This window comes from Bufo bufo, chromosome 3 (assembly GCF_905171765.1).
Source record: "Bufo bufo chromosome 3, aBufBuf1.1, whole genome shotgun sequence".
In the NCBI taxonomy this organism is placed as follows: Eukaryota; Metazoa; Chordata; class Amphibia; order Anura; family Bufonidae; genus Bufo; species Bufo bufo.
Window position 1 is genome coordinate 601,616,705 of NC_053391.1, and position 21,551 is coordinate 601,638,255.

Here is a 21,551-nt window from a genome sequence, read left to right on the forward strand (position 1 = left end):
ATTGCATTGAAAAAAAATTCCATAAAAAATGCATCTGGTATGGTAAAACGGTTTCTGCAGAGCAAATCTGTGTGTGAAGGAAGCCTAAGGTTTTTATTCTTTCTAGGGCTCATGCATACGGCCGTTCCGTGCATTGGGGACCGCAATTTGCGTGCCTCCGTTCTGCACCGGACCTTCCGGACTGTGGACCTATTCAAGTCATCCAGAAGAGATGACCATAGATTGATACTAGGCCACGTATTTTAGATGGTTTTATTAGAGACATCAAAGAAGGGAATGAAAATTATACATTTTCCTCTGCACTAGAACAAACGGATGCGTTTGCCAGAAGCTAGCAATTCTGACACATCACAAAATAAAGTTGGCAAGTATAGTCATTAAAGTGCCACCTGTACCATGTGAGCCCGGTACTTGTCACTGCTTCAGATCTTCCTGAGAAGAAAATACCTAAAGTAATCTTCAATTGTGGCTCTAGTCTGAGTTTCCCATTCGGGATAAGCGAATCGACTTCGGAGCGCTCTGTACAGTATTAGAATGTATTGGCTCCGATGAGCCGAAGTTTTTACTTCGCATAATGATTTCATAATTAAATTTGTACTGTAAAAAAACTATTTTTTAAAATCAGGTTCAGTTCCAAGGTACCAATTGGAACCAAACCAGAGTTTTAAACAGTAGTAATTAATTTATGAAGTTATTTAATGTCATTAATGCGATTGTCTAGTTAATGTATTTTCAAATGACTTCTTAAGGTACGCTCACATGGTCAGGTTTCTGCATGCAGTTCGGAAGCCAAAACTAGGAGTGAATTAAAAGTAAAAGACACACGGGGGGACATTTAGACGGTTTTCTTCTGTCTAAACCAGGTGTGAAAAATGATGAAGGAGACGGGCCTACTGGCCCGTCCCCTTCCCCACAACGCCTACTTTTTTATACCTGGCGTGAGCAAGGAAGTTGTTGCAGATTCTGCCACAGCCAATAGGGAGAAATGTGGCAAGTGCTCATGCACTAGGGACAGTGTTGCTGAAAACGATTAATAGAAGAATATTGGAGAGGGAGAGTGCAGGGAGAGTGTAGGGAGAGTGCAGGGAGAGTGCAGGGAGAGTGTAGGGAGAGTGTAGGGAGAGTGCAGGGAGAGTGTAGGGGGAGTGTAGGGGGAGTGTAGGGAGAGTGCAGGGAGAGTGCAGGGAGACTTATTCTGCATCAGTTTTATTTATTCCTACATCAGCCGTAAACTAAGATATGTAATTCAATGCCAATAAGATAGAAGCCTTTATAATTCCAGTGCCAGCCATGGTGGACTACCATTTATTAACTCAGAATGTGACAATACAAAATAATCATAATTTTAGAGTAATCTATCCAGAAAAGTCTATTAAAATAGGCCTTCATCGGACAAGGTAAAGGAACTCGTGCACTACGAGCAAAGTACTGTATGGTACACAGGACACGATTTCCAGAACCTGCCATATCCTAGACCTAGACATTCATAAAAACTAGGAGGGTCACTTGTAGAGACCCTAGTGACTTATATTTAAAAATACTTGATGAACAAGTAAAATCCAATCGTAACAAGAACCACATGGAATTGGAAGTTTCCCTCAGTTCTGCCGGATCATTTACAATAATAATGTATTCAGTAAGATGAAACTTGATTATAGGATTACTTATTATTAATATCGCTCCACCATACACTCAGTTAATCTGCACGGTGGCTTAGTGGTTAGCACTGGTGGCTCGTGGCGCTGTCGTCGTAGGCTTGAATCCAACCAGGGACAACATCTGCATGGAGTTTCTATGTTTTGCGTAATTTCCCCCCACACTCCAAAGACATACTGGGGACAAGGAGTAATGACCATATCTGGAAAGTGCTGTGGAATATGTCAGTGATATACAAGGGGGTAAAAAATAAAATCCGATCAGCAGTTTTTGCTGGTTAGATGTGGACCCATTCACTTCAATGGGGCTGCAAGAGATTTGGACATCCGCAAAAATTACGGGAAAGGATAAGACAGTTCTATTATGAGCCGGACGTTCCGTTTCACAAAATGTGGAAGCAAACGGCCAGTTTCCGTGCTCTGCAGGTTTCGTAATTTGTGGACCGCAAATGAGCATTTAATAAAAGGTCCTGCTTCTTCTCAGGATTGCTTCTTTCCAGTTAGTCCTCTTGATATGTGAACTTTTCCATCACAGTGGACATAATACAGGCATATACCATCTAATTAATTCATGTCCAGCAGCCCTGAATAGTATCCAGTATCTGTCAAAGAGTACAACATATTAGGTATCGAGAGCACATGGAGCGGGTGAAACAGAATTCCAAAACCTGAAACTGTGCTGCGCCTATGGTTCAGGAGGACGTGCCTGTTTGTAAGCTACACAGTAATATATCATGTAACATACACTATAAGCACTGTTCTGACTTGTACACCAGCCAGCACCCTCAATCAAAACTAGGCGGAATTAACTTTTTGAAGATGGTATCCCATTGATTATAGACAGCAGAGGTGAACGGGAAGAGAGAAGGGAGACGGCATGTGCGCACTGTGCTCGCCTTCCCTTCATACAGCTGATCCGCGGGGGTGCCCGGTGTCAGACCCCCGCCGATCTGATAATGATGACCTATCCTGAGAATAGGTCATCAATATTAAAAGCCCGAAGAACCCGTTTAATGTAAATCAGACATCATATAGCTATGGCAATCTCTTGTTAACAAAGCTAGAACCAGCCCTGTACCTCACATGGGTCCAGAGATCTCCTCATTCATTGCTCCAATTGCTTTGCCAGATTTAATTTGTTGGCAGCTCAGGGGGGTGTGCTTTATCAGGGGACGTGCAAATGATCATTTTGATAAACTAGACCTTAAAAGAACGCTATACCTAGAAATAAATGATACTACAGAGAACACAGGGGTTAATCTCCTGTTGATCTGCTCCGTTTTCCACTGAGATCAGCTGAGGAGGCGTGGTTTATAAAAAGGGCAGGACTTGACCTTTCTGTCCTACTACAGACAGAGCAGTGGGGGGAGGCTCCTGCTGCAGCCAACTGTCTTAGGGCTCATTCAGATTGCCGTGAATGTTTTGCGGTCCGCAAATTGCTGGTCCGCAAAACCCGGATACCGGCACGTGTGCATTCTGCGTTTTGGACATAGGACATGCTCTATATTTTTTGCGGGGCAGCAGAGTGGAACTATGGATGCGGAGCTATGGAGGTAGACACAGGGCTCTGAGGACAAGAAGGGGGTCATGGCTGAGCTAATGGGAGACCTAGAGAAGATATCTTTAAATTTTTCTTGAAATACAATAGGTAGGATTAAATGGTAAGACATGACAAGGGCTGGCATTGCTGCGAGATGCCTTTGTACACTTTCTATGTATAGTTCTGTCTTTAGTAGGGTAATGTACCTGATGTAAAGGGCTTTCCACCCTCAAAACATGTTGCCAATAAAGGAATCCTATGCTTTATACTTATCTGTCCAAGAAGTCTTCTGAGAAGTGCGCCGTGGTTCTGGTCCTGTTTCTTCTCTGTCTTTAGTAGGCAACTTGTAACCATCCATTGTCTGAGGTCATCTGAGCATTAGTGATTTGGATCTAAATGACTCTTTTTTTATTATTATTGGTTATATGTCATGTAATATATTCTACAGTGCTTTATTCTGGGAACCGCTACGGTCACCTTACCTCAAGAAGAATTTTTCCAAGTAAACCACACCATACAGGGGCATTTCCGCCAAAATCGTTTAATACCTATCCAATGGAAAAGTTGAGATTGGTCGGGGTCTGACAATCTTTAGAAGGGAAACCCTGGTCCCCCATCCAACCCAGCTAGACAACAGCAGTAAGGAGGACTTTCAATTGAGCAGCGGTCCATTCACACTCCGTTTTGCAAGGGGGGAATTTCGTGGAACAGGTGCGGGCCCATTAATTTTCAATGGGGCCGGAATGTGCTGTCCGCATCCACGGATCCGCAATTCCGTTCCGCAAAAAAACTAAGCATGTCCTATTTTTGTCTGCAATTGGACAAGAAAATGCATTTTCTATGAGAGTGCCGGCGATATGCACTCCGCAAAATGCAGAACGCACATTGCCGGTGTCCGTGTTTTGCGGATCCGCAAAACACATACGGACGTGTGAATGGACCCTTAATCTAGTTGTGCCAGTACAGTATTGTTTCTACTGGCTACCATCACCACATGCAGTTGACTAGGCATCTTATTGTGCTGTGCTCTTCATGTTTGTTTCCCTTTGGCCTCATGCACACGACCGTGCCGTTTTTTGCTGTCCGCAAACCGCTGATCCGCAAAAAACGGAAGCCGACCGTGTGCCTTCCGCAATTTGCGGAACGGAACAGGCGGCCCATTGTAGACATGACTATTCTTGTCCGCAAAACGGACAAGAATAGGACATGCTATATTTTTCTTGCGGGGCCTCGGAACGGAGCAACGGATGCGGACAGCCCACGGAATGCTGTCCGCATCTTTTGCAGCCCCATTGAAGTGAATGGGTCCGCATCCGAGCCACAAAAACTGCGGCTCGGATGCGGACCATAACTACGGTCGTGTGCATGAGGTCTTTATCTGAAAAAAAACTTCTGGTAATTTTCCTTTGCAAGCTACGCATTATCGGCATTAACCCTGTCCAGCCTGAACAGTTATTATAGCAATCCAGCACAGCCAGCAAGAGTGGATGATGTATTGTAATTACCGATGACTCACACACTTTCAACATTTAATCTTCTCAGATTAGAGTAATGCATTTTCATCTTCATTCCTGTTAATAGTGACTCCAGCTTCACAGCCATGACGAATAAGAAATGTAATAGTCCAGAGGTCAGCAACCTCCGGCACTCCAGCTGTTCTGAAACTACAACTCCCAGCATGCTCCACTCACTTCTAGGGGATTTCCAACAACAGCTTAATAAGTTTGCACGGAGTTGTAGTTTCACAACAGCTGGAGTGTCGGAGGTTGCAGTCCATGATCTGACACAGGGTCCGTCGGAGAATAGGGGTCCTAGATCTTCTTCACACTTCATTCTGATCTTCCTCCCCAAATGAACGTAATGCCTCAGAGCACCTGAACACGCAGAAGATTTTGTTGCAGAAATTTTCTGCAACTGAAAATCAGATCCATTCATGGAAATGGGGCTGTTTTGGTAGTAGGCACATGGATTTCTGCAAGCTTCACTCATTTGAATGGAACAGATTTTTAGTCAAAAACAGCCACCTGTTGCCAACTTTGCCTATAAGCTCCCACGGTAAAAAAAAAAATTATTCAGGGAGTATACATCAACTATGGTTTAGAAGGCCGGCAAAAAGGTACCACCCAAATGTGTTTCTAAACGGTACTTTTTTGCATACATTTGGTCAAAGTCTATGGATTCACTTGGGATACGTTTCGGGAGTTTTTATGGAAACAATTTTTTTGTGCCAAACATATGCTAAAGAAAGAAGTGTTAACATAGTTAATAATTGAAAGGTATATTAGACTGCCAGATTTTCTTCCCGATAATCATAGGAATGCTCGTTAGTGATCACCTGGCAGTCTAATACTGCCTTTAAGTGCCCGATGAACGAGCAAGCACTGAAGATACAGCATGCTCAAAGATCTGAATCTGCCAGCGGAAGATATTTCTGTCTAATAGCAATCTTCCGCCGACACACCGCTGTCCTGCATGGGGATGAGCAATGGCATAGCGATCGTTCCTCCCCATGTTGCGGAGGACATCGCTGCATGTAATAGCAGTGGTGTCCTCTGCTAGCTATCTGCCGATTCCCTCCCGACGATCGCTAGCAGCATCGGGGTGTCTAATACACCCTTAGGCCTAGTTCACACTAACGTTATATTTGCGAGTGTACAGGCCATTTTTTTGTGTTCCGTATACGGTCCGTATACGGAACCATTCATTTCAATGGATCCGCTAAAAAAAACGGAATGTGTTCAGTTTTTTCCGTTCCGTTGAAAGATAGAACATGTCCTATATTTGGCCGCAAATCACGTTCCTTGGCTCCATTAAAGTCAATGGGTCTGCAAAAAAAAACTGAACACATACGGAAATGCATCCGTATGTCTTCCGTGTCTGTTCCGTTTTTGCTGAACCATCTATTGAAAATTTTATGCCCAGCCCAATTTTTTCTATGTAATTACTGTATACTGTATATGCCATACGGAAAAAACGGAACGGAAAAACGGAACAGAAACGGAAACACACCGGAAAAAAAAAAAACGGAACAAAGGATCCGTGAAAAACGGACCGCAAAACACTAAAAAAGCCATACGTTCGTGTGAACTAGGCCTTAAGAAGCTAAAGGGCTGTCCGATTAAGAACATGATGTCCTTTCTGTAGTGGCCTGGAAGATCGGAGAGCCAGTGATAGGTTAGAAGGGGTTCGAAACAGAGATTAGAACTTTAAATTATTTTAACAAACACAATATAATTTTTTGGGATAACACCTTTCTTATTCCGTTCTTTAACATCTCTGCAGCCACTATGGCCGATCTTCCACTACCTTTCTGAATGTACATAAAACAATGAAAATATGCACATTAGATCCCAGCACAATACATTACGATCCTGGAGCACCTGATTACGTCCCCATAGAGAGACATTCACTCCCATTATCTAATTCCTTGAACTAACCTGAGCAATACTGCTGTAAACATAAAGTCCCATTTCTAGGAGATTTGGACATGCCACCCTATGTCTTCTGTCAGTCCTACAGCTGTAACATATGTTCTGTATGAATAATTAATACATACTGGGAGATATGTGGAAATGTGTAAGAAATATTCTGACTTTGGCAGTTCTAGATGATAAAGTAATGTTCCTTTGAGGAGACACACAAATATCTGTTTGAGCTCTTATACAAATCTGATCTAAGAGCCAATATAAAGTGTCATAGCAGTAAATTATTACTTACTGTGGACCATAAAGGCTGTGCTGGCTGCAAAGATCTTTCTACTATTCGAGTAGTTCAAGGCTTTTTGTATATATAGAATGTAATCTGACCAATGATCATGGGCTTTGATCACTGGGAGAAATCACGTGGGATCTTCAGACATGTGGATACGAGGAGTTGGTGGAATACACAGCTTTGTAGAGTATCTCATCTTAGTAACTTGGCCAGATGCTGGTTCCAGGTGATATCTGCTGTATCTTTCCGTCTCCCGTGGACATTGTTGTTTTTTCATTACTGTACACAAACTGATGAGGAAACCAGAGCTTTGATGATACAGTATAGACATTAGAAACTTGACTGGTTCTTCATATCATTTATGATTTGGAAAAGCTGGACGTATCTCAGAACATGAGGGAAGCTGAGGCTGTGGAGACACACATTCCAGGTATCAATCCTGAATTACCTGAACACACCAAAAACAGAAATCCTGAATTACCTGAACACACCAAAAATGGGAAAAAAATTGCCAGGTTTATTCATAACTGAGTAAGGTGTTGCCCAGGCTATACCTCATCAATGTCAAGTCGTGGAGGTCCAACAACTGGAACCCTAACTGATTAACTCTTCTCTTTAGCCACCAGCACCAGAAATAACATAGTGGATGGAGCTAGAAGCAGGCAGCTGATTAGTGGGGGTGCTGGGTGTCGGACCCTACTGATCTAACATTGATGACCTATCCTAAAGCTTAGGTCATCAATATCTAGAGCTCCATGGAGGTTGTCAGCTCCATGAAACAGCAAATCAGGCAATAGAATTGATGAGAGGGCCTCATGCTCTTGGCCGCATTATGGATTGGTAAATCTCAGAGTCACGAGGAGCCATAACAAGGCTCATATTTCAATGGAGGCACTCTTAAGTTCTAGATGATTCGATATGAATCTAATTGCAATAAAAAATATCTCTGAAATACAACAGAGCATGGAGCACCACATTGCTGCACATGAGGCTCCTACGGCTCCCCAGTACGGAGCAGCAGGGAATACTATGTCCTACAGCCTCCTGCATATGGCTCTTCTGGGTGATAAGGCATAAGGACAACCACTCCAAAGAGGATTGCCTTACGGTGCCATTTAAAGCCCCCCTGTCATGAAAGGTATTGATGAGATGCCTGCAAATGCTAAACTTGTTCCTGAGTATGAGGATGTCGAACACTGTGCATTACAATACTGCAGCCAGTAACCGACCGCTATGCAAATTCTGTGTATTTGTGATTAATCAATGCAAGATTATCCATATCCATTATGCAGTAATTTGGTTACATATACAGTATCTGTGTCTCCATATACCCTGCTGTCTGGATATGTCACGCCCAGCACACATTTGCTGCAGAATGTATATTAGAAACTGAGAGCAAATTCTCTACTCAGTTCAACTAACCTTATTCGGAAATTTTTAGGAACCTCTTGAAAGCTATCCATAGACGTGGTCAACCACTTGGTGACAGGTCATAGAATACATAATGGCATCAGGGGAGTATGGGGCAGGCTCACAAGCTGGGCATGCGCCACACGCAGCAGGTGCTGGCTGTGTTACACAGTTGACATCTGCCCACAGTAACCAGGACTAGAGATGACTCAGAGCCCAGTCATTTAACCTCTTAGATACCACAGTCCATAGCATCTGAGTGGTTAGTCAAAAGGAAGGGGCTCCCAATGGCCTCTGAAAGGCACCCCTGAGGCAAAATTGCAGGGTTTCCAATCGGTTACAATGGCAGACTGGGGCTTCGTGAAGGCTCCCAGACCTGCCATTGTAATCTGCCTAATAAGCTCTGCCTGCAGTAAACTATTGAAGTCTATGGTATAAGCAATCGAATGATGTTCAAGTCCCCTACAGGGACTAAAAGTAAAAGTAAATACATTTCAAAAATATACTAAAAAGAACAAAAGTATTAATAAGTTATATTACCCAATTTCTCCCTTTTACAAATAAAAATAAATAAAATAAACAATAAAAAATGAATATTGCCGCGTCCAAAAATATACTTTTAAAATAGAAAAGTATTTATCGTGCATGGTGAATGCCGTAAAAAAAAGCAAAATGACCAAAGCAATGTTTTTTTGTCACTTTGTCCCCCTGCAAACAAAATTAAAAGAACAGTGATTAAAAAGTCATATGTACCCTAAAATTAAACTAATAAAAACTACAGCTTGGATTGAATGTTAATAAATCCTCAGCTCAGAGCCCCAATCAGACCCCCAATGTTAATCAGACCTCAGAACAGAGCCCCAATGTTAATAAGTCCCCTATTCACACCTCAGACCTGACGTCACACAGCGTGAAATCAGACTGCCAATGTCCTTGCGCTGTATGCAGGACACAGCACAGCGAGCAGAGCTGCATTCACCGCTACCCGATTCTCCTGTACTAATGAGCACTTCCATCATGGAAGCGCTCATTAGTATTCGCCCCATAAGATGAGGGGGGTGCGTCTTATAGGGCGAAAAATATGTTATCACTGTAATCACACTGATAAATAGGGAGCAAATGTCAGCTCTCAACGCCAGGTGCATGGACTTCAATGTCTTCACCACAGTACCTATGATCCAAAAATGAAAACCAGCTCCTTATTAAAACTTCACATTTATTTCATATACAGTATTTAAAATCCATACATTGAAGACAAGCAGCAGGAGTAAATGAGTATGTAAAGGCACCTGCTGGGAATTATACTGACCTACACTACAAAGGTAACATGTCGGTTTCAGTGCGCTGTGAACAATGTTAAAACAAAACCCAAGAAACCATGGCTGAATTGCGTCTTTTAAAAAAATCTTTCCTGAGTTTTCAAAAAAAGTTTGCATAATGGCTGTGCCTCTTTGCATAATCATAACTGTGAAGGAACAGTTATGTTTGGGCTTCCCTAATGTTTTATATTATTCCCTGTTTCAGCTGCACAGCTAGATGCATTTCACTCAGAAGAGGATGTCTCTCTTCTGCCAGCACAGTACTGCTGTGACGTCCTTTCAATTACTTCCCACTATGTTGGTTTTCATCTAAGGAGCTCACTTTACAGATGAGGAGGATAAATCACACTTAGACACACAGGAGGCTCCTGTGATGTTCAGAAGCAGTGTAGACACAGTTCTTTTATCAGGCTCACGATGTCAGGTAGCTCTGACCTCCCCCTCCCCCCCACTCTTCCTTTCAGCCACCTTCTATGTCTCTGTTATTAGGAACTGATCTTGCCTGACAACAGGCAGTGGACTGCAAGTTAGGTGGAAGTGAGACCCCTAGTGGCTGTGACTTTATAGACTTTTTTTCAGGTGGATTTTAAAATAAAGTGATTTAGAAATTCCCCAATAACACTATTCCCTATTAAAAGAAATGGTGTGAAAGTACAGTGACTCTTTAATCAATTTCATCCCACACAGAATTCTTTCCCATTTTCCAATTTATATAATATAGTGCCAATAAAAAGTATAAACTGTCCTGCCAAAAACAAGCTCTCATAATGGTGCGTGAACGGAAAAGTAAAGAAGTTATGGCTCATAGAAGACTAGGAGGAAATGACAAAAATGAAAAAATATAAATGGTTTACGGCATCAGGGGGTTAAAGGCTGTGCGGATTTTTGGAATCAAGTTTTACATTGCTACAATGAAACAAAAATACAAATTAGGCTACATTCCCACGAACATATTTTGTTTCCGTGTCCGTTTTTCTTGGATGAGAACCCTTTCATTTCAATGGGTCCGCAAAAAATGTGGACAGCACACCGTGTGCTATCTGCATTCGTATGTCCGTTCCGTAACCCCGCAAAAAAACAGAACATGTCCTATTCTAGTCCGTTTTGCAGACAAGGATAGGCATTGTTACAATGGAGCTGCAAAAAAAAAATGGATGCCATACGGAATGTCATCAGTTTTTTTTGCGGATCTGCAATTTGCGGACAGCAAAACACATACAATCGTGTGCATGCAGCCTAAACCTCAGTACAAAAAGACAAAACAACGTACAGGGGGTTAGCAGGGGTCAGAAGGAAGGGAGTAGCACATGACTATTCCATGTAAACGTTCCCGTACTTTGTAATGTAGACTACCATAGAATTCAGTAACCAGGTGCTGATCTCAGAGACCCTGCTTGCCGATTTGGGGGGGGTGGGGGTAGGCAGTGTTTGTTCACTATTGGTTGCGATATGGACCTGACATCTAAATAGAAGATTTATTTCCTTAAACCTATAGTACCCCATTAACAGACAATAAAGCAACAACAACAACATAAATGCCTCATTAGTATCCACATTCTGCTGCATCAGTTGATCTGAGAATCAGCCCTATTTACTGCAGAATAATGCATGGCAAAATGACTATCGATCACTGCTGCAACAGCAAGAAGCCTTCTTAAATATTGCATTGAGACTTCTGTTTCATTTGCAAAGACGGATCGCTTAACTATATAGAGAAAGCCGCATTCATTTACTGGCCAGCGCGCTGCCCTGAACCCCGGTGTGACATGGACACACATTCATCTCAATCAGGTGGCCCCAGATACTAAGTAGCCTGCGTTTATGCTATATATCTACATAACTAACCCGTCAGTGATGTGGAATAATAATATCTGAATATCCGATCTTAGCATGTAACAACAAAGAAACAATAAAGTTCACACGCTGCAAAGGGTTACAAACTTCAGCACCCTACACGCAAAAAAGGATGACATTTTTAAAGGGGTATGGGTGTACAATAACTCCAAGGATTTAATATCCCCAGAAAATATGCCTACAGGATTTAGGTGGCAGACGGGCCAAGGGAACCAACCGGGCCAAGGGAAGTTCACCCCCCCCCCCCCACATAGTTATTTATTTCTTCCCTTTTTCTATATTTACATAAAATAGTAATTTCGCCTTTTTGTTGTTGCTTTGTTTATATTCCATTACATACGCCATGTTTCCGTTGCTGCAAATTAAATGGATTATGTTATTATTACCTTTTGCTTTTTAAACCTGGGTGCTGTTCATGTATGTCTTGTGATTTCGGTCAAAAGCACTATCCTCCGGAAAGATCATCAATATGAGATTGGCGGGGGTCCGATACCCAGCACCCCCAACAATCAGCTGTTTGAAGGGGCTGCGGCGATTGTGTGAGCGTTGCGACCTCTTTACCTGCATGCCGTCTAGCCAGTTGCGGCGGTGCAGTGTAATCACTCAATTGAACGGGATGTGTAGTTGAGGTTTTACTGTACTGCAGCTACAAGGGGGACACACGCAGCTGAACTCTGAAGAGGACGCAGCGCTCACACGAGCACCGCAGCCCCTTACTGAAAGCAGAGTGAGTGTCACTCCAGCCACACATCCCTATGTGCATGCAACCTTTGCTGCATGATGTCCAGGCTTCTCTTACCCTTTGTCACGGAAGGTGTTACAGAAAACTAGAAGACACAAATGAAGATCCGACTGACTTGATCCAAAACTAAGGAACCAAAGGGTAAGCCCTGCAACAGCCCTAGCTCTCTCCCTTACTGCTCAGCCTATGCAAAAATCTCTATGGTAGATAATTGCATACCCTCGTTCCTCGACTGTATGAAACCTGAACACCCTATTATAGTGAGGGGACACGACCACCGGCTCCCTACACTTAATACGGAGGGAGTCAGGGTCACCTAGGATCAAGCAAACAGGAAAACACTGATAAATGTACAGACTTATCTGTAGAAGCATCAGTTGTAGCATCCAGCATGCACACACTCCAGGAAGTTGTATAAACCACAAAGTGATGCAGTATGGGAGGGGATTTAAAGGGATGCAATCAGTGCAACTAGATGACAGCTGAGAGAGGGAAACGAGATGACAAAACGAAAGCAAAACAAAAGAACCTCAAGCAGGAGGTTCTGAAGAACGTCTGTCGGAGCTTCTCAGATGTCTGGCGGTGACACCCTTGATCTCTGGCAACGAAAGGTTGATGTCTCACATCTACCACTGTCGGCTAAGGCTGAGTTCACACTTCAGTTATTTCCATCAGTTATTGTGAGCCAAAAACATGAGTGAAGCCTACACATAGATAAGGTATAATGGACAGATTTGCATCTGTTCTGTGTTTTTGACCTGCACCCAACTTTGGCTAACAATCACTGATGGAAATAACTGACCAAATAACTGAAGTGTGAGCTCGGCCTAAACTGTCTCTCATGTCATCCACAGGGTCCTCCCCTTGTGTCTCCGGTGCCCAATAAGAATTTCTTCCGCTTTACAACGTGCGGATACATGACAATAGTGATGGTAACAGGTAGAAAACAAACCTTTTTGCTGTGTTGTTCACATAGACAGTGTCCACATAGGAAAAGTCTCAATTTCTAGTAGTGGACCCTCTTAGGCCTCATTCACATGTCAGTAAACTGTGATCGTGTGCTGTCGGTGTTCTCTACGGACAGCACATGAATCTGCATGTTTATCCGCACATCCCTGTTTTTCCACGGAGCCACAGTCAGTGGACAAACCACGGAGACATGCACTACTTTGGTCCATAATGCAGACCAAACATGCACAATGAAGTCTATGGGTCAGTGAAAACCAGTCAGTGATCTTCACCAGTGCACGAGGGATACTGATGTCATGGATGTCATCAAGGACATGGAAATGAGAAGGAGGCCTAATAAGACACGGCCACAGAAGATTATCCTGGAATCCCACCCCCACATCTTGCAGTAATACCTTAGATTTTATATCCACAGCTCCCAGTTGAAACCTGAATTAGATACAGTCGTAAAGTGATAAATGACTTCTGAAATGTGGATTCGTATAGAAAACACAGCTTGGAAGTAATCCCAGATACAGCCCTCAAAGTCATCTTGACCCACAGCCTTGAATTACATGCCATACTGTCCGCGTCTTGTGATTAGATGGCCAGTGATTCATCGGTGAAGAATCTGTGTGTGGTCCCGTGTGTCAGTATTTTGCTCCCCGTGTGTCATCCGTGTTCCACGGACAATGCACAGCTGAAAATGAATTTTGTCTGTGAAACACGAATGGCATCTGCATTGCATCTGTGTTTTTCACGAACCCATAGACTATAATGAGCGCAAAATAGGGCACGCTTCCGAGCTAAAACCATGGACCCACTGATCGTGTTAAAACACGGATGTGTGAATACACGCATTAAAGTGAATGGGTACGTGTGCTGTCCGTGGAGAACATGAACAGCACACGTCTGTGAATCACTGACGTGTGAATAAGGCCGAACTGGAGAATCATTCAATGACATCTAAATAAAGAGTCATAAGCAAATATGTAGAATACACTTATCCATCTCAAACTATAGCACCGCAGATGCCAAACAAGAAATACTGCCGACTCTACAAAGACCGTAACAACTGCAAAGTATTCTGCATGGTATATATGTGTCTGCAGTAATACATACATATATATATCTCTTATTCCACATTACTGAGCAATGCTGGTCCTTTTACAGCCTTCCTAGTACACGACATAAACACAAGTATTGGGGGACACCTCTTAATCAATGAATCCAGGTGTTTCAATCAGCCCCTTCGCCACAGGTGTATAAAATCCATGCTCCCCGCCATTCTTTGTGAAAGAATGGCTCGTTCTAAAGAGCTCACTGAATTCCAGCGTGGTCCTGTAATAGGATGTCACCATTGTAACAAGTCAGTTCAGGAAATTTCTTCCTTCCTAGATATTCCACCTTCACCTGAGAATGATATTATTGTAAAGCGGAAGAGCTTAGGAACCACAGCAACTCATCCATGAAGTGGAGACCACGTAAAGTTACAGGGCAGGGTCATCAAGTGCTGAGGTACATAGTGCATGAAAGAAGCCAACTATCTACTGCCTCCATACCTGCAGACCTTCCCTGGTTTCAACATTAGCAGCACAAAAACTATGTGTCGGGAGCTCCATGGCACGGGCTTCCATGGCCGAGCAGCTGCATGCAAGTCTTACATCACCAAACACAATGGCAGGCATCAGATGGAGTGGTGTAAAGCATGCCAGCTCTGGACTCTGGAGCAGTGGAAACATGTTCTGTGGAGTGATGAATCACGCTTATCTACTAGGCAGCCTGATGGACGAATCTGGGTTTGGCAAATGCCGCGGGGGGTCACTTTTCTGCCATACTGTGAAAGTCTATCCTGCGGTCTCCTCTCGAATCTCCCTCCACAGTCATCTCCTCCTCTACCACTGTTTATAGGGCAAATCTAGAAGATCAGCAACTCTTCTCAAAAGTAGAATAAAAAAAAGCCACAAAAGAAGAAGAGTTTTAGAGAGGTATTATGAATTATAGAACAGACAGAATTGTGGTTCTGAAGGCAAGTAGCAATTCACAAGCTGTCCATTATCCCATACACTGAAGACGGGAACATCCTTGTAACCTGGTGCTTTACCATTCAAGGCCACGTGCGCACTAGACGTGGTTATCACATCCCCACCTCTGCCATCATCCACTCCCATCTTTAATCACATGCTTATTCCCAGCATAGGAGGCAATTGAGGGGCGATCAGCGGGCTGCCTTTAATCCTAGCTCTTCCTCCTGCACAGGTTATATCACATATGTGCTTAGCCTTTAGGCAAAAAGATGTCAAATAAATATCAAGAATATACAAGTGCAGTAATAGACATTGCAGAGGGTGTAATTACAACGGCGCCCCTGTGTCTGCGAGGACTAAAGGTCCCAATGTAGAGTAAAAAACAAGAGCTTTATACAATATATGTAGAGTATACAATATACAAGTGCAACGAAATAACATGGACATTGCACAATGACTAAGAATATCCATCGATTGCCTATCCTTGGTCTACCCCTACCGCTGGGGGATCTGGAAGTTGAACTTCCTCCTATCAGCAAAATGGTGGAGATGGAGATGATGGTGGTTGATGGAGTGTCACAGGCCCCTCAATGTTCTTCTAGACACAGCAGCACATCCGTACATTGTGACTGTTCCTGCTTCTCACATCCATAAAATGGCACATTTTTGTAACTATAAAGTATACATCCTCCAAATAACATGACCACATAGCAGCCCGTCTTTGCATAGTTGATTAGCTGGTTGGTGGGTCTAACCTTTTGAATCTATGATCCTAGGACTCACAGTATATCCAAGGAGGTGTCTTGTGGGTCAGCTCCTGGGATATCGTGCTATCTTGTTGGTGGTGGTGGTGGGTTTCATCTTGATCCACCCAAAGAGTCAAAAGTGAAAAACAGTCCAAGGAACTGCCAATTCCATTAATAACGTCATGTTGCGGCTTATAAGCTTTATAATGAATCAATAATTAATCATATTGCTGGTGCCTTGGAATCATTTGCACTTTTGCTCCTATGACAGACTGTCCTTAAAATACCTGTCCTTAGAATACTTGAGAAAGGCTACTGCGTAGCTGAAACGTTGTATTTGTGTGTGCACTCTGGTCCCCAATAAAAGTCACACTGGATATGCTGCTGTGCTACCTTCTTTGAACCATTTATGTCCTTAGAATAGGTCATCAATACATGTCAGATCAGTGGGGGGCCAACACAAGGCGCCCCCACCAATCAGGTGTCCTCAGCAGTCCCTGGCTCTGGAAATAAGCATAGATGGTGGAGCTCTGCTTCCGGCTCCCTTCTCTAGGTTAGTTCCGGCTCTGGCAGCTGCTGAGGACAGCTGATAGGTGGAAATGGCGAGTGTCAGACCCCCATGGATCTCATGACTTACTCTACGGATAGGTCATCAACATCTAGAATCTGGACAACCCCTTTAGGATGACTCCAGGAGAACCAGCGCAGAAATCATGGGTCAGGTGAATTTTAGATGCAGGCATCTACTCGACACCCCTCAAGAACCAAGCATGGACTCAGATTGTAGGAATACCACTAACACAGAAGACTTTCCTCTTGCTGCACCTTTTAGCCTTCCAAGTTAGGATATTATAAGAAGAATAAAGAAGCCCCCAACTCCAGTTTCTGGGATTATAAAGTTAGGCACCTATGTAGATGGTTATCTTTAAAGTGCACCAGTTTTATGGCCTGTGCACCTTTAAAACCAGGAAGTTTACAAGTACTGGGTCACTGTGCTGATACCAATTCAATGCTACCTGGCAATACAGCTTCAGAATGGGACATTTTCCTTCTGAATGGACACCACACTCTGACAACACTTTGGTCATGAGCATAATTATCCCATTTCCAACCAGCTTAAAAGGCATCTGTCAGCAGATTTGTACCTGGTACATGTGCGCTTGGCAGCTGAAGGCATCTGTGTTGGTCCCATGGTCATATGCGCCAGAAATGCTGAGAAAAATGATGTTTTAATATATGCAAATGAGCCTCTAGGAGCAACAGGGGCGTTGCTGTTACACCTAGAGGTTCTGCTCTCTCTGCAACTGCTGAGCTCTCTACGTTTCGATTGACAGGACCAGGTGTGATGATGTTTTCATTCTCGACCCATTAATTAAAGTGCAGAGGGCGCAGCAGTTGCAGAGAGAGTAGAGTCTTTAGGTGTAACGGCAATGGCCCCATTGCTCTAGAAGCTAATTTGCATATACTAATACATAATTTTTCTCATTAATGCGGGCACATATGAACATGGAACCAACACAGATGCCTTCTGCCAAGTGCCCATGTAACAGGTCAGCCAGTTTCATAGGTACAAATCAGCTGACAGGTGCCCTTTAAGAGTCCAATCAATCAGATCTCTTGGTAGAAAACGTTATAATCATCTAATCACTATAGAAGCTTACTATTATTATAAATATCTTGAGTATATACATCTTGTAGAAAATTTATTTTTTCATAATGCTTGAACCACAGCGGGTCACGCTATAATGTCAAAGTCCCATCACCCTCCACATAGGTCTAAGCATCTGTATACAATGTTCTGGGCCTTGGAAGTCTACTCCACAGACCTTCAACATGGAGCCCACCAATCTTTTAGGTATCTAGGCAATCTGAATTAGTTGTTTCATGCAGATGACACCTAACAAGTTCAAGAACACAACAGACACCTTTATTCTTGAGTTGTCATTGAAAATATTAGAAGACGAAGGAAGCCAAATGGCCATTATTGAATAACTACTTCAGTAGACCAAGGAAGACCTTTCAGACACGATGAACATGGAGCAGGCCATACTGTACATACAAAGATCTGATGTATCAGCCAGCATTTTTCATATGAAGAGATATTGTTGTCCAATACCATGAAAAATCGCATCGTCTTTGTAGCCAACACCATTACATCTGACTACTCCTATTGTCCCACTTCGGAAGATTCTTGGATAATTGCTGCTAACAGCAATACAAATTTTGTGCATATCCGATAAAAGGTTCTGACCCATGGCCCAGATGCCCAGAATATGTCCAAGACCTAATCAGCCAAATTATCAGTGTGTCTAGAGCCAGCGTAAGATCCAGCCAGGAGATCTCAGACACAACATCTTCTCCTGCACATTTTCTCATGTACTGAAAGCAAAGCCTGAGCGTCTTTCCTATTCCATCTTACACATTCTCATGGTGGCAGCTCTTTGTTCACATAGGCACATTGCCGATAATATGTTTGGATAACGACGTTCGCACCAAATCCTCAATATTATCTATATTCTACTTTATTATATAGAAAATAGTCAATTATTTTGCTATACAAAGAGGAAATATAATCCGGTCCCAAAAAAATGCATGCCTGTCGGCTCACAGGAGCTCCATGTTATAGCGTCCGTGCTCCTCAGACATACAATTCCTGGTGGAACTGGATGAAGGAAAACAAGTGCATTCTCTCCCCCAGACCCTTTACCTTAGGTGACTTCATCTCAAGCACTAAGTTATGACCCCAGGTACAAAGGGGACCTACCTGCTCAGGGCCTTGGAAGCAGATTCTGCACTGCGGGGTCCTCATGCCACTGTCAATGCTGCTGCCCAGGGACACAGCGTCCAGCGCAGCCCCAAGCCTTCCATCCTTCTCCTCCAGTCCAAGGCTGCGGGGTCTAGGATCTGACCCATAGTATTCCTCATCATCGTCTCTGGAGGAGCAGTCTGCAAAGGGTGGCCATCCACAGCCCCCAACCCCGAGCCCTCGCATAGCGTGGCCCGGCTCCGGTTCACTTCTCCCAGATCGGGTCAGCACCAGAACCTTAAGTTCATTGAAGAACATGCGGAGCCGGTATTTAAACATCATTCACCGGCCGGTGGACCAGCAGTTTGGGGGGTTCCGGTGCACAGGCGTTGCAGAGGCATGGACCTAGGTCCCGAGTGACCCGACGATAGTGAAATGCTTCTCCTGGGCTCCTGTGACTGGGGACTGCACTGCATGGGGTTAAGTGAGTGCAATTCAGTATAGGGACAGCATCCATCCACCCATACGTATAAAAACCTGGGGAAGGGGAGCATAGAAACGCATTTCAGAAAAAGAGCTTGTAAAATAGTTGTATTATTCGGACATGCAATGAATGGACGGGGAGGGGAGGGGGGGGGGCCTGCAACCTTACGGCCAAAGGGTGGACAGCAGGTAAAGGGAGTGCAACAATCTGCTGTGTGGAAGGGACTAGAGAATAGGGGGGAAAGCAATTAACATGGAAGAGGGATGGGGAAAGATCCTGGCTGCCTGGGGGAATAATGGGGTGTCAGTGCCCATCCTATCTGCAGGGAGTGCAGCCTTCCATGCCCTCTACCAGCAAAGGAACCAGGACAAGAAGAATCCTTTATAATCCAATGGAGAAGGCAAGAATCGGGACGAGGTGCTGGGCTCGCTCCGATGTCTTCCCTCCCCCTTGCTTCCTCTTTCTTTTCCTTGGATGAAGCAGGCAGGGCTCCTCTTTTGTCTCAGCTCTCAGCATCCCCAGCCTGAGCCCACTGTCCATCCATCCAGCGGTGATCAGGGCGCCGCATCAGCACCAGCGTCCATCCTGCTGCTGGGGGCTCTGCACAAACACAAGCCGCGCATGGCTCTGCCTATAGATCACCCGGAGGACGCTTACCTTGCGCTGGCCGCCGCATTGTATCCCGGCTCCCTGTTGTTATTGCATTGAGCCGTGGCAGTAATGGATGGCTATGAAGTGAGGGCTGGATAAATATGGCTTCTCCTTCCGGTATGGCATGTTAAATAAAACATTTCAGTGGAGTGGATGTGTGGTGTGTGGAGCCGCCGCTGCTGCTGGGGCTGGATCCGGGCTGCGCATCTGCGGCTGGGCGACGGGTCTGAGGGGACCTGACGTGCGGGTTCACGTGGGAGCGGGGCGGGTGATGTGCAAGTGGCCCGTCACTCAGCGGATTCCCGGGCGTATCATCATCACATGGCGGAGGTGTGTGGCCCGCTCAGGGACCTGCCTGCCTGGGTGTGTGCCAGGTCAGGGCTTCCCAAACTTTTTGTACCTGAGCCTCACCAGCCAGGCAATGCCCTTATTACCCCCACCGGTGTCAAATGCCTATCTTACCCCCACCAGTGCCAATTACCATCCTGTAATAGCCTTATTACCCCCACCGGTGCCAAATACCATCCTGCAATGCCCATATTACCCCCACTGGTGCCAATTACTATCTAACAATGCCCATATTACCCCCACCGGTGCCAGATACCATCCTGCAATGCCCATATTACTCCCACCGGTGCCAGATACCATCCTGCAATGACCATATTACCCCCACCGGTGGAAAATACCATCCTGCATTGCCCATATTACCCCCACCGGTGCCAATTACCATCTAACAATGCCCATATTACCATCCTGCAATGCCCATATTACCCCCACCGATGCCAAACACCATCCTGCAATGACCATATTACCCCCACTGGTGCAAAATACCATCCTGCAATGCCCATATTACACCCACCGGTGCCAGATACCATCCTGCAATGCCCATATTACCCCCACCGGTGCAAAATACCATCCTGCAATGACCATATTACCCCCACCGGTGCCAGATACTATCCTGCAATGCCCATATTACCCACACCGGTGCCAAATACCATCCTGCAATGCCCATATTACCCCCACCGGTGCCAACCAGATACCCTCTAAAAGCACCTGGTAACCACAGTGCAGCGCCAAATATCACAGTGCTGCTCAGAATACCTGCCAACTACCCCCGTGCAACATAAAATACCCAATAGCACCACACCACAATGCAGCTCAAAATACCTCCTGAGTACCACTGTGCAACTTAAAATAGTTCCCCACAGGGGCGGACTGGCCATAGATCCGACGGGAAAATTTCTCGTGGGCCAAGAACCAGGGGACCACCTGAGCCCTCCTCATGGCTGGCAGCCAGGTACATAATGATCTGATGCTCTCAGCATTAATTATTGTTAGGAGTTTCAAGTACTTATTCACCTGACCAGAGGCCCCTGTTGTCCTCCTGAATTCAGGACGGTGATACAGTTAAATGCTGCAGCAGGGGGCACAGTGTTTTGTGCTGCACTGTGGTATTTGATTCTGCTGGGGCGGTATTTTGCTGACCCCGCCTACTTGTCTTGTCCCACCTTCTGTCAATTTGGACCCGCCTACAATATGGCGCCACTTGTTTTTTTTTTTTTCCCAGGCCCACAAGTTCCAACTCCATTCCTACTTCCGCAATAGCACTAAGTACCACAATACTGCTCAAATTACCTCCTCAGTACCACTGTGCCACACAAAATCCTTCCCTAGTATCGCGAGCAGCACTACTGGCGGCAGCATTGTCCCACTTTCCC

The 21,551-nt window shown here is 44.5% G+C and overlaps 1 protein-coding gene across 1 annotated transcript in view; it reads right to left on the reverse strand.

Annotated features, from left to right (window-relative positions):
- MARCHF9 (membrane associated ring-CH-type finger 9) overlaps positions 1-20,031 on the reverse strand; it is a 217,396-nt gene extending 197,365 nt beyond the window's left edge. Inside the window, exons 1-2 of the mRNA XM_040425941.1 lie at positions 19,840-20,031; positions 18,717-19,235 (exon numbers count right to left, since the gene is read on the reverse strand). Coding sequence (XP_040281875.1) covers positions 18,717-19,040 — 324 coding nt within the window. The 5' untranslated portion in view covers positions 19,041-19,235; positions 19,840-20,031. The remainder of the gene's footprint in view (positions 1-18,716; positions 19,236-19,839) is intronic.
- Positions 20,032-21,551: the final 1,520 nt, after the last annotated feature.